The sequence below is a fragment of the Anas platyrhynchos genome, chromosome 1 (genome assembly GCF_047663525.1).
Source record: "Anas platyrhynchos isolate ZD024472 breed Pekin duck chromosome 1, IASCAAS_PekinDuck_T2T, whole genome shotgun sequence".
Lineage (NCBI taxonomy): Eukaryota > Metazoa > Chordata > Aves > Anseriformes > Anatidae > Anas > Anas platyrhynchos.
Window position 1 is genome coordinate 50,434,905 of NC_092587.1, and position 14,477 is coordinate 50,449,381.

The 14,477-nt window shown below is 34.4% G+C and overlaps 1 protein-coding gene across 3 annotated transcripts in view; it reads left to right on the forward strand.

Annotated features, from left to right (window-relative positions):
* The window catches only part of MGAT4C (MGAT4 family member C), a 375,955-nt gene extending 363,512 nt beyond the window's left edge, over positions 1–12,443 (forward strand). For all 3 annotated transcript variants that reach the window (XM_027451594.3, XM_072036942.1, XM_072036954.1), the window contains 3 exons: positions 3,679–3,834; positions 8,175–8,322; positions 9,773–12,443. In XM_027451594.3, coding sequence (XP_027307395.1) covers positions 3,706–3,834; positions 8,175–8,322; positions 9,773–10,929 — 1,434 coding nt within the window. In that variant the 5' untranslated portion in view covers positions 3,679–3,705 and the 3' untranslated portion in view covers positions 10,930–12,443. The remainder of the gene's footprint in view (positions 1–3,678; positions 3,835–8,174; positions 8,323–9,772) is intronic.
* The last annotated feature ends 2,034 nt before the right edge of the window (positions 12,444–14,477 follow it).

Below are 14,477 nucleotides of genomic sequence, written 5' to 3' on the forward strand. Positions count from 1 at the left end.
TAGACATATCAAATTAAAACTGTTTAAAACTTTTAACAGCTTTACATTTAAATTTAATTTTTTACTTGTTTGTTTCAAGGATTTGTTTATTAAGAACGCTATTGCTAGAAAGTCACTAGGGATTTGCTTTTGGAAAAAACATTTCATAAAATTCTATTGAGTGTTGCAAATTCTGCAAAGGAAACATCACATTACTATGCGAAAATCAGGGTTGGTCTTTACTGAGCTTTCACACCTTTGCAGGTCCTATAAAGAACACTTTCTTTATGCTGCAAAGGCATGTGATTGCATATTTTAGTTTACTGTGTTTTCATTGCTGTATCATTTTTGAAAGTCAAAAGAATAAAAGTTTCATATTATTATGAAAAACTGTGCAAATATGCATGAGTAAATACAAGCAAATATTAGAGATTTGGGGTCTGAAGAAAATGAAGAAAACTAATCTCATTCAGAAAGGAAAAGAGTTAGAATTCATGCATGTATGTTAATAATTACATTTTAACTGCTTAATACTAGCTTTATGAAACAAATTACCTTTATAACATTCTAATATCTACTTAATTGTGCATGAACAATGAAAGCATAAAATCTGTGAGCAAAGCTGTGACTTCAGAACTGAATGATAACTTGAGGTATTTTTTTTTCAATATTAGTCTTAGTTTTGAGTAATTATGAATATTCTGTTCAAACGGTCTTAAAGAACATCAGAGGTCTCACTGTGGAAAGTTCTGAGACTATTTGTCTAAAGGGAAAATTTACCTTTTTATTCTTGCAAAAGTCACTTGTGTAATATTCCACAATGCAATGTTACAAAATGGAAATAGAATAGAAAGAAGATGCAGGTCTAGGAAAGTGTAAGGAAGTCAGTACGTATAAGTCTGCACACCTTTTTTAGCTAAAGGTTCACATTATAAATATGCCAAATAATACGTTCAGACTGGTAGAAACAGGCTTTGGAGCAGGTTGAAGTCGGGAAAGAGTGCGTCTGCACTGCCATCTGGTGTTAGTGATTGCATCCGTGTCTCTTTCATGACCCACTGACCGGGACTGGTGCATCATCACCGAGGTGTCCTTCTTTCTGGTTCCTTTGGCTGGTATAACCAGTAAGTTTTAAGAACAATTAAGCAGCATTGGAACTGTGTTTTTCTTTCAACAGTTTCAAAGATTCTATCTGTAAAACAAGAAAGTTGAAATGACTTCATGTGAAACCAACACAAGAAATGCAAGTGTTTTCTTTTAAATGGTGGCCATACTAAACTCTTCACTTTTTGCATATCAGTATTAGTAATAATAGTCCTGCATTCCTCCAGTTTCACCTGAATAATTCCCTCAACTTCTGTTCCTAGTCCAACAAAGTAATGATCTAATGAAAACTGCTTGTGCAAAAAGAAAAAATATAACAACCAAATATAGTTATAAACACCTTCCTCACACTTCAGTCAGGTTTCTCAGGGTAAACTCAAGGGAACTGTGTAATACCACTAGCCCAGTAAGCAAATATGGCACAGTCACATGAGTGAAAAGACACTTGCTTATTCCCAAGTATTCCAAAGGAAAATTTCAGTGTGAGCAGTTGTAGTGCATCTCTGCTACCCCTGAAGCTGCAAGAGGTTGTAAACACTACAAGCACTACTTGAATTTTCAGTAGTCAAGTATCTTACACCATTCTTTGAGAGTTGTCAGTATTTCATCTTTCCAGTGATACTCTGATAATAAATAAATAAATAAATAAATAAATAAATAAATAAAATTGTAAAAGAGCGCATTGTTTTGGAAAGTCATCTTTTTCTGGGAGAAATATATACATATACCTATACATATACGTATATGTATACGTATACGTATACGTACGTGTGTGTGTATATATATATGTTTCATGGTCTGCTCTAAAACAGGGGCAATCTTTCCACATTTCCACAACTGTTATCATGTCCTCTAACAGTCTGCTGAATCCACAGACAACCACTAGCCACTGGTCTGTCACTGGAGAGGAAAGAAGAGTCTGGAGGTTCACGACCCTGATAGCTCCTTCTTGATATTCATTTTCATTAGACATTAAGGAAGAGTAAAGGGTCACTGTAACCTAAAAAAGTAGAAACATTAGACTTAATCAGCTTACGTATATTCAGACTATTCAGACTGCTTCATACTTTTCCTTCATCAAAAAAAAAAAAAAAAAAAAATAGGCACATATCTGACCAATTAATTAAATATATATTGTTTTTTTTGTTTGTTTGTTTGTTTGTTTTTTTCATTGTGCAACCTCTAGGTGTTCGTATTCTCAGCACGGTGATTTTAAAAGAAGGCTTTCTACAACCAGTGTCCATTCACTGCAGTTCATCTATATGCACAAAACCTAGTAGTCACATTTTTACATTACTCATTCTTGATGTATTTACCTTTCTGTACTCTGGAGTCTAGTGGACTTTTTTTTTGTACTTTTAGATATATTTAATTAGTTTGGCAAAGCAAATATAGGTTGAATTTTGCATTTGGAAGTTTTTTTGTTATTGGTGCAAAATTTCTCAACATGACATGACAAATCATAGTTGGGTATATTTTCTGTCAGGTTAGTTATTCAGTGCTTTAGAAAATGAAGGTATTTAAATATAGAGTTTAAACACCACATATGCAGTGCTATTCACAGAATTTGTAGACCTTTACACTCTCTTTGTATATGACTTAAATATATTAAATATGATAAAAAAATTAGACCTTGATATGGACAATAGGCATTATACTTTTACATTGAAAAACAGTGAAGACATAATTGATGAGTATACAGACCAGTCTGGAGTCCAATTTTTTCCTCAGTTTGTGGTCAGACCTTTATCAAACACATGTAGTTCAAGGACATGTAGTCAAATGCATTAACACAGGTTGATGCTTGTGTTTTGTTAGCCAAAAATGGCATTTATCTTGTTTAAGTAATAAAATGACTGAAATAAATCTGTAACATTGATTATATATATATGACTGAAATAAATCATGTAACATATGATTAAACAGTGCTGTTTCTTGATCTTGAACTGAACTAATAAGCTTTCTGCTCGTCTGTGCCACTTTTCTTTGTCTAATTCATCTAAATGGCCACAAGGGTGTTCCAATGCTTAGATGTGTCCAGACTAAGCTAGACATCTTTCTCTTACATTCAGCAGAGAAAATGACAGCTTTAGAGAGCCTTTTCATACTGGTACAGATGTCTGAAGTTGAGGGATTTTGCACAGTCCTGGTACTGTTTCCACACTGCAGAAAAGATACCTCATTTATACCTGGCAGTTCTCATATTCAGACCTTTCCCATTTGGCAAGGGAATTGCATCATATTATAACTTCCTCCTGGCCTGTTGGCCAGAGCTGTCTTTGAAAGGAAGGACAGATACACAGGGAAAAAATGTACAAATCATTTCTCTTGCCAGCATAAAATGGGTAGGATGAAATGTGATATTTTTCTTTATTAACAAAAACAAACAAACAAACAAAAAGTTATGTTAAAGGTTGGGTTATATATTAAGCTTGAATCTTGAAGATGGCCATGCTTACATGAAATTAATTCCACTTTAAAGAGAATATTCTGATATTCTGTGCATGTTTTAAGAGCTTCAATATATATTATTTTTTTATTATACCTAAAATATAGATGAAATAGTTCTTGTAACACTGTGGTTTTCTTTCATAGGTGACGTTACTGTATACTTTTCTTCACATGAGGCACAACTTGAAATATTTTGATAAAATGAGATGCTTGCGGAAACGATCAGCAGTGTCATTCTTAGGAGTCCTTGTTATTTGCTTGCTGTTCATGAACTTGTACATTGAAGATGGTTATGTTTTGGTAAGTTTCTTAGACGGAAGAAAGCCTGGAACAAATGGAACAAAACACATCCCTGGTGGGTCAGTAAAGTTCATAATTCCTGCAGTTTCCCACAGTTAGTGTACCATTATCAGTAAAGTATTGTCAACATATTTCCTGATGAACTCAACTTCATACTGCACTTAAGCAATGTCAGTAAGACCTGAACAGTCCTTTTTACAGAAGTAAAATAGACTGCTGTTTTTGTAAGTATGGGAGATAATGACTGCAGAAAACATTCTCTATTAGGTATCTTCATCTGAGACAGAATATACCTTGTATTTCCCATACTTATTAATTTCCATCAGTTTTACTGTAGAAATTGTCCACACTTTGAATACTTACTTAAGCTAAGAGCTCCTTTTTCAGTTCATACTGCAAATCTCACCTGTCAATACTACATTAAACATGTTTATAGGAATATAATTATAGAAGAGAATTCCACATTACTTTAAGGTCCTAGTAAAAACAATTTCTTTGTAGTTCTTTTATTCTGTGTTTTTCTCACATTCTGTTTCCCAGATTTGAGTCAGCCGGGTTCAGCGATACAATGTGAACAATTAGATATAAATGACAACTTGTGTAGGTTTACTATAGTAACAAAGATTTATCAAAAGATCCGAGTTAGGAATTTTAAAAAGTAGGCTACTGACAATGTAACATAACCCTGCAATTCATATGTATCCTATGGATGTCTCACTGATGAATGCCAAGTAAACTCTGATTATGGTTTGAATGTTCAGTTGGATTTGGCCCAGTTGGATTTGGCCCAGTAAAATGATATTGCAACTTATTAACTGGAGCTTGCAAATAATAAAATATGTAACATTGTGATATTGTTAGACAGTCATCTTTCCTGATCTTGAATTGAACTACTGAGTATCTTTCTGATCCTGTGGGCCATACTTCTTTGTCTGATTCATCTAATTGGGGCAGTATGAGCTTTCTAATATTCTGGAAGGTGAAATACATTCTCACTTGGGTTTGAAAAGCAATGTCATAATATCAAAAATGTGTAATAAGTAAATAATAAAATACTTGAATTTATCAGAACTATATATATATCTTACTAGTGATTTTAATTAAAAAAAAATTTACTCATAAGTTTACTTATTGCAATGTTGTTAATATTGCAAATATGATTAAGGCTATGCTAGTATTTTTTGAGCTGTTGAAAAGATAACCCATGCTTTCAGCATGTTTCTCTATTACAAATATATTGTTTTCTCTAAAAGTACTTGCACTAAGGTTTTTCATTGTTTTATTTATTTATAATTCTCTGGTTGTGATCAAATTTGACCTGGCTTATCACATTTTTCCCCCAGCAGTATTTTCCCTAATGTTTCTTCTCTCTTTAATCCTTTCCAAGTCCCCCAGAAGTTTCTGAACGTGTTTTTATGATCACCACCAATGGTGTTCCTCTTGGTTTGTTTTTGAAACCTTTTCCTATCCTATTTGCCAGCTCCCATGTCTTATTCTTAATTTGCTCTTTTCCCTCCATTTTTAGAAATTTGTTCTTTCATTGCTTTTTTTTTTTTTTCTCATTTCATCACTGTTCTGGCATGCTTGCATTCATGTAGCTCTCAGCCAAGTCTCTTGACAGTTCTCCCAGATCTCGTGATACATTTATGGTCCATCAAGCATTTTTCAAATGTGTTAGGTTCTTGACATTTTAGCTTATTTATTTAATTTTATTTTCAACTCTTATGACAATGTCTGATAGGTCTGTTAACTTGCTTGGTGTGCCTTCTCTGCTGAGATAAAAAAAATAAGTAGATAATGTGTCGGTGGTAAGGAGAGACACACCTGGGAATAGCTTTCAAAGAGAGCAGGCTAACCAGTCCCCATCAAGAAATTAGAAAGTTCTCAGATCCCTGAAGACCTTCTGGCTTTCTAACTATAGCTGGTTTTCTGATGGGATATCTGCTGAAGATAACTGAGAGCACAGGTGTAAAGAAAACTGGTGTAAAGGTCCAGTTGCTCTTCCCAGTCTTACACAGAAGGCCATGCAAGGATATGTGGGGCTGGTACCTCTTTCTCCAGATGCAAGATGTAGTGGGTGGACTTTCAGGAAGTTACAGTGAAAAAGTGGGATGCATTGTTGCAAATCTTAGGACGGGAGAGTAGAACCTTCCCTTTTCAGTTTAATATTCTCACTTGTCTGAAGAATCTCTACAGGATTACCTGAGAGTCCCTCATTTGCTGTGGAAGTGATTATTATTATTATTATTATTATTATTATTATTATTATTATTATTATTATTATCATTATTATCATTATTTGCACTATGAAAACAATAGTTGTATTGTAGATGACATAGTACCGTTAGTGGAACAGATTATGTGTATGAACAATAGAGCACTTTGAAGCACCCTGACATCCACAGGAATTGCCCAAGATCCTGCAAACACCACAAGATAACTTAAAGGTTAATTAAGAGAGGAAAACCAGAATCATCACAGAAACAAAGAAGACAGCTAAGGAGAGATGATCAGAGTTTTCATCTTCACTAACTTCTGCACAGTAGTCAGAGGGAGAAGAACCAGTTTTTATATTGATGGAAAAATCCATGTTTCTGTTTTGCTTTCCATTCAAATAATGAATGAAAACATCAACAACAGTGTTACACACAACAGGCATTTTTTCAAGAAGAAAAAAAATGTTTTTGGTCAGTTTAAATATTTTGCTTGTTACAATCAAAACGTAAGTACTTTAGTATTCCATTCTGGAACCAATGACACATGATATTTTGACCTTAAGGACTGTTTAAAAAATAATAAGCTTTTGGGCTAGCACAATTGTTTTGTGTGTGTGTCTGTGTGTCTGTGTGTGTGTGTTTTAATTTGATGAGCTCTCATGAAAATCTTATGAAGTCTTGGTTTCAGTCCAATGACTTACATTTTAATCTGGATTTGGTCAACATAAACCTTCCCCTCATAATTTATAAGCAAATGCAAAGTTGCATAGCAGCACTAGAATGAAATTACCAGAGAGACATTGCAGATCAAGAGTGTAACAGTGCAGGTAGATACCCCTGGATCTCAGCCAAAGATCTTTACTGAGCTCAGAAGTGGATTATTTACTACTTCTATAAAAGAATAATAATGAACTTAAAGTGAACCTAGTATCGGTTTACAGAAATCTTTCTTTGTGCCATAAAATACATCTTGACACATTTTGAATATCATCAAATATGAATGCTGATTATTGCTTCTGTGGTTGCTCTTGTTACCAACAGAAGTATTTCTGCACATTGTTCTCAGTTAATGACAGATCAGGAAGATTTTTAGTGTATTAACATACTGTAGGAGAAGACTCATTTCTTCACTGGTCTGTCATCAGACTAGAATCAAACTATGTAAGCAGCAAATAAGTATTCCTACCTTTAAATTCCATCTCATGACACTGCAGCCTGTTAGATATGCTATCTTTTTTTAAGGACTAAGGACTGAGGGAAAGATTTTCACTGAGACCTAACTTATCTTATTGATGAGGCAATGTTGATGAAGCCTTCATCAGGCTTCCCTTCTGCAACTTCAGTTAGGCTCAGAGAGCCTCCTAGAAAAAAAAAAAAAAAAAAAAAAAAAAAAAAAAAAAAGTAGAGAGAGGGGGTGAGAAATTTGCATGTTTTTTGATTTATTTTTTTTAAACCATGCGCACCGGATCCAACAAAAACTGTCTGTTGATCACATGCATTTCTGCTTATCACATCTGAGTTGGAGCTACTCAAAAAAGTGACAAAATGACTTGATTGTTCTGTTTTTTGTTGTTGTTGTTGTTTTCAATCATTGAAAACATTTTAAAAAAAAATCTCCACTTCAACATCAAAAAATTTATCTCATCTGAGGCTGACTGATATTCTCTTACCCCTGTCTCAAATACCCCATTATATTTTTTTCAATAATCTGCTGTCCTCAGTGATTCCAGAAGAAGGAAGGAAGGAAGGAAGGAAGGAAGGAAGGAAGGAAGGAAAGGAAGGAAGGAAAGGAAGGAAGGAAAGGAAGGAAGGAAAGGAAGAAAAAAAATATTTACATAGTTTTTGTCCAAATATTTTTTCTTCTTTTCCTTTTAGGAAAAGGGTTTGAACGGTTATTTCCTGTGACCAAAAATGCATGCTATTCAGTAACGGGGTTTAAAAACCAACCAACAAACAAAAAACAAACAAAAAGAGGTGACACCTATATGCTTTTACAAAAGCTGACACTGAAAAATGTTATTCTTGGAAACCTGCCTATCCATGTTGCCTCTCCGGCTGGCATTCACAAATGTGTTTCTCTCTGTCTCTCTTCCTCTCTTATTCTTTTTGTTTTCTCACTAATAGGAAGGGGACAAGCAATTAATCAGAGAAACAGCCACTCATCAGCTCAATCCAGAGCGCTATGTTCACACTTTTAAAGATTTGTCTAATTTCTCAGGATCTATAAACATTTCCTATCGCTACCTAGCTGGCACGCCTTTGCCAAGAAAAAGTAAGTAACTGCAATCTGAATGTTATGAAATGAGGTAATTTAAAAATTGGTGAAATCCATGTAGTTTCTGTGGTATTTCAAGGAAAGAGGGGTTGAGACAAATGTTGAAGATCCCAGAGAGTGTGGTAGGACATTTATGTGTCACTGACAGTTCCTGGACAACAGCTAATTCACTCCTAGCAGTGAATGCCCCACAGTATCTTCACCTTGATTTGACTGATTTTTAAATGATCATTTCACCAATATAAACAATGCTTAGAATTCCAAGCAGAGAAAGTAAAATAAAATCATCTGTGATTTGTTGATCTGCATAGAAGTCTGTAAGGTAAAGTTTGTTTGAATTAGATTTGAGAAATTTCGGGTTATGTAGGCAGCTTCTTGGGTTCTGAGGGTTCTGTGCAGTACTTCACTGCACAATGTACTGAATTTTGAGCAGACTTTAGCCTTGAGGGAAACTCTGCATTACTTTATCAGAGCAGTCTTTTACAAACCACATTATTTTAAGAAACTTGAGGCAGGTTCTACTAAATTATGCCATTTCAATTATTAATTCTTAACATATTTTACATCAAACTGGAGATATATTAACAGATATCTGAAAGAACTAATTTGGACTGCTGGGAAAAAAAATAAAAAAATAAAAATAAAAAATGTTAGTGACTCCAAAGTAGCAGAGATGAAAATTATTCGCTTATAGTTAAGATGCAGCTTTCTCCAGAAAAGTGTAACAACATTAAAAATTACTTATAGAAACATAGATATGCAGTAGTAAGTTCTCTTCTACTCTAAAATAATATCTAAATTACATCTTTCAAGAGGGAGTTCCCTATAAATTGCTCAATGAGTTCCGAAAGAGGCTTAGAAGAAGAAATATTAGCAAGGAAAAAATGGTCAAATTCAGTTAAAACTGAAAATGCAGAGGAATTATCTATTCAACATTCATAAAACTGTAAAGTTATGCATAAGTGGAACTTGTCTTGTAGAGTGCTTAAAATGCTAAATGTTTGGCAATTAATCTTTAGCTCATACTTTTGTGCTGTATTTCATAGTGCCTTGTTTTAAAAATATTGTGTGAATAGTAAGTCATAATCCCCTTTCTTTTAACATATTTTATATCCTTAATATTGTCTAAGTGTTTTTTTCCTCTCCCAGGCATATACATGCACTTTGCTTTGGCTTTTTTCCATTTCACACCATTTCTTGCAGTTAACAAGTAAATGAATGTTTGATGCAATAGTCTACATATGTCTATTTGCTTGCAATAAGATTCTTCTTTCACAAAAAATGAATAAATATCCTTTGTTTCATGCAGTAAGTTTACACAACAAACTCCCAGACTTTACCACTCAAAAGATATACTTGATATAAGCACAGCCCTGGAGGGTAATTTTGTGGCTAAATTGTTTCCATGTCAGATACTCAATTTTTGTCTGAATTTTCTTTTGTACAGGGTATCTTACAATTGGGCTATCCTCTGTGAAAAGGAAAAAAGGAAACTACTTGCTTGAGACCATCAAGTCCATATTTGAGCAGTCAAGTTATGAGGAACTTAAAGAAATTGCAGTGGTAGTGCAGCTTGCAGATTTTGATTCTGCCTGGTGTGAAGGAATGGTCCAGGATATTTCACAGAAATTTGCACATCACATAATTGCAGGTAGACTAATAGTTATTCATGTCCCTGAGGAGTATTATCCAGTTCTGGATGGACTCAAGAGAAATTACAATGATCCAGAAGACCGTGTGAAGTTTCGATCCAAACAAAATGTTGATTACGCTTTCCTGCTAAACTTTTGTGCTAACTTGTCTGATTATTATGTGATGCTAGAAGATGATGTTCGCTGCTCAAAGAACTTTTTGACCACTGTTAAGAAAGTAATTACTTCACGAGAAGGATCCTACTGGGTGACTTTGGAATTCTCCAAACTGGGGTATATTGGAAAACTTTACCATTCCCATGACCTTCCACGTCTGGCCCATTTTTTGTTGATGTTTTACCAAGAAATGCCTTGTGATTGGCTGCTGATCCACTTTCGTGGTCTGTTAGCTCAAAAGGAAGTGATACGTTTTAAACCATCACTGTTCCAGCACATGGGATACTACTCATCTTACAAAGGAGCTGAAAACAAGCTGAAAGATGATGATTTTGAAGAGGAATCATTTGATATCCCTGACAACCCACCTGCAAACTTGCACACCAACATGAATGTATTTGAAAACTATGAGGCAAGTAAGGCTTACAGCAGCATTGATGAGTACTTCTGGGGAAAAGCTCCTTCTACTGGGGACTTCTACGGGATTGTATTTGAAAAGCCCATTAAAATCACTAAGATTAAAGTTGTCACTGGAACTGAAGATCGGCAAAATGACATTTTGCATCATGGGGCCCTGGAAGTAGGAGAAAAGATTATAGGCAGTAAAAAAGGGAGGCAATGCACTACTTACTTGAGACTAGGGGAATTCAAAAATGGGAATTTTGAAATGACAGATGTAGAGCACAAAGTTCTGTTCAGTATTAACTGCATGAGAATACTTGTTACCAAAAGTCAAAAAGAGTGGCTAATCATTAGGAGCATTAGCATTTGGACTTCTCAAACATCAAATCCATAAAAAGAAGCCACCTGAGAAGGTGCAGAGTGAATGCAATCAGCTGGGTCCCAAATGGTACCATTTCCCAGAAACACTGACTTATTTCCATCTCTTTACTAGAGAAACAGTAAATCTGGGGAAATAATAAAGCAAGCAAGGAAATTTATTTTTTACTAGTTTGGCCAGGCAATATGCAAACACTTCTTTGTTGAAAGTTTTGAATTTTGTAGGAAACACAAAGATCTGAAACCTCTCTTGAGATCTTGAACATCTTTTTATTATAATTTCTTTTTTAGAGAGACATGCTGGACTAAACAGAACAAAACAAAACATTCTATAATTACCATAATTTTTAATGCTATGACTGGTATGTTGTGAAAATAAATTGGATTCCACCTTATGCACATATAAATTTAAAAAGTTATGGTAGTATGCATTTGTACAATAGTTGGTGACATGTTTCTTTTAAAGGCACTTGTGACAAGGAAGTCTGTCCTGATATTGGCAGTTTCATTCTGAGCACTGGAAGAAAATAGTGTGGCTAATCATTGCAATTTCTTCTCAAAAAGGAATGTATGTAGAATTATAAATTTGACATGACAACTATGTGAAAAAAATAGATAATTGCATTTATAATTCTGTCTCCGTAAATAAACATTATTTATTTTTTTTCTGGGTCCTTTCACTAAGAGAAGTATTTCTTGGCTTCTATATTATTTAGGGAACCAATTTAATTTAATTTAAATAAATTGTTGCACAGTAAGCAAGCATTCTGCTCATATACAGATGTCACTATCAAATCCAGGCACCTCAGGGGCAACCGTGTTGTGACTATCAAATCCAGGCACCTCACAAGCAACCCTGTTGTCTTAGGCAACTTAACATATCTCAGTTTCAACATTTATGTTCTTTCAATGGATGAAGAATGGATGAGAAATATGCACATAGCTACATACTGGAGCATGCTTCCTAGAACTGTTATACCTTATATAATTACATTTGTTCACTTTTGGGCTCCTCACTACAAGACAGTGAGGCCCTGAGCTGCACCCAGAGGAGGGCTACAAAGCTGGTGAAGAGTCTGGAGCACAAGTTTTATGAGGAATTGGGGTTGTTTAGTCTGGAGAAGCCTCAGAGGAGATTTTATTGCTCGCTACAACTACCTGAAAGGAAGTTGTGGGGAGCTGGGGGTTGGCCTCTTCTCACAGAATATAATTCTTAGAAAGAGTATAGTTAGGCATTGAAACAGGTTGCCCAAGAAGGTGGTAGAGTTGCCATCCCTGGGAGTGTTTAAGGAAAGGCTGGACGTGGTGCTTAGGGACATGGGTTAGTGGGTGATATTGGTGGGAGGGTGATTGATGGTTGGACCAGATGATCTTGGAGGTCTTTTCCAACCTTAATGATTCTATGATTCTATTCTATGATTCCATGATTCTATGCCCAATCTATACATGATAGAAATGTAAAGTGTACCAAGTTAAGTAACTGGAGGCAAATGTAACACTAGTTTTTTCTAGCTGATATCTAAAGAATAGAGCAGATACAAAATGAGGAATCTTAAGGAACAATTAATGTGTTTCTAAATTGAATTTATTTATTTATTATTTTTTTTTGTCCCTAAAGATTTCTAATCCTGATCATGTTGCTTTTGCAGCCTTCGTTCCACAGCCTCTGTTTTTTCCCTATGTTTTGCTTGGCTTGGGCCAATAAGCAGAAAAATTCCCTCAATTGTAATGACTTCAATGTCAGCTTTGGGCTTTTAATGTATCACACAGGGAGGTTCTATATCTATATAATTTATATTACACACATTAGCATAATTTATATATGTTTTTTTCTTTCCCTCTAAGAAATTTTCCAGACTTTCTCAGTAAACACTAAGAAGTCCATAGCTGTATCGTGTGACAGAGATGAAAAACCTAATTTTATTTTTTTATTATAATAATAAAAATATAGTTATATTATATATTATCGACCTAATGAATACCATGGTTATCATCTAATTACATGTATGGATTTTAGATAAACCTGGAAGGCAAGGAATAACTTTCAAGAATGCCTGCATTGACCTAGAGTAACCTACTACTGTACTTAGTACATCCAGAACTGACAAAGCTATTTCAGAAGGGTAAATTATTCAAAAATTTACAGAAAATGTCATTAAGATTGCTTTTTCTCATTAATAAATACTACTAATTTCAGGTCCAGGTTTGTAAAAACCCCATACAAAGTAAATTTTCCGGTAAATGCTTTCACATAATTCAAAAAAACATCCTCTTCTCAAAGAAGAGTTTTTGTTCATTGATATATGCCTAATTCTTTATTGTTCTCATATATCTTTGGTAATATACTGTAAGAGCAGCATACATGTTCAGTCTGAAAAAGAAAATATTGCTTTTTTTTTTTTTTTTTTAATGAAAAATACGTGCTAATCTCAAATGGTTATAGAGACCTAAGAAGGACTTATTTTTTAACAGTGATCTCCCATGATTATCAGCTACTTAGCCAATAATACCTAGTGACTACTAGTCAACATTATTTTTTGAAATGAACTGTCACTCTATTTTTCCTTTGCTTGATCATCAACTATTACTGCCAAAGCAAACATGACTATGTTAACAAAGAGAATTACCTTCATTTTTATTCAGAATTCAGTATTTCCAACTTAACCTTCCAAATTAGAAGGGAAAATGTACTCAGTCCAAAGCTTTAAAATGTTCTTGCTATCAAAACCACACAGAATGTGAATGGCTTGTCCAAATTAAATGTTCTTAACATTAAATACTTTAAATGGTATTTTTGAACTGAAAATAAAAATAATCAGTTCAGTTATCAAAATAAAAAGTTCAGTTGTGTAAAAAACATTTTTCACTAATGAAATACATGATTTTTTGTTGTTTTTATTTTGTTTGTTTTGTTGTTGTTGTTTTATTGTGCTTATATTGATCTAGCTAATTTTCATTTAAGTTCTACATTAGAGTTCCTCAAAAATGTAGTTTCAGATTGGGTCTAGACACCAATGTTTGGTGCCTGGCCTTGCTGTCACAGCTGTGAGCTATTGGATGCACAAGCTGAACCCCTGTTCAGAAATGCTGATCCCACTAGCTTGTGCTAAATTTGCCGATTCATGGGATTTAGGAGACTGCACTCTTCTGATCTATAGCTTCTACAGAGTCTAGGAAGTCACAGTAACTACCACCATTCCTTTTAGAGCTGAACACAATTTTGTTCCTTTTTAAAACACTAGCAGTGAGTTTTATTTCCTGTATCATAGAAGTGGTAGTGAGAGCTCATCTGTCTTTTGGCTCTTACCAGTATAAGAGGGTCAAACCCACAAATGCCAAGAATATACTATCAAAGGAAGCTTCCCTTAGGTGTTGATAGTGGTATGTGCTGAGAAGGAGAGGCATGAACTATCTTTCCTGTTGAATTTGAGTTGATTTGGGGAAAAAAATAAAATAAAATAAAATAAAAATTAAAGACTCATTTTATCTAGGAAAGGCAAGAACATGGTTCTGTAAACTCTGTTTGATCACTTAAATGAATATGTCAGTTCCACCTGCTCCTTC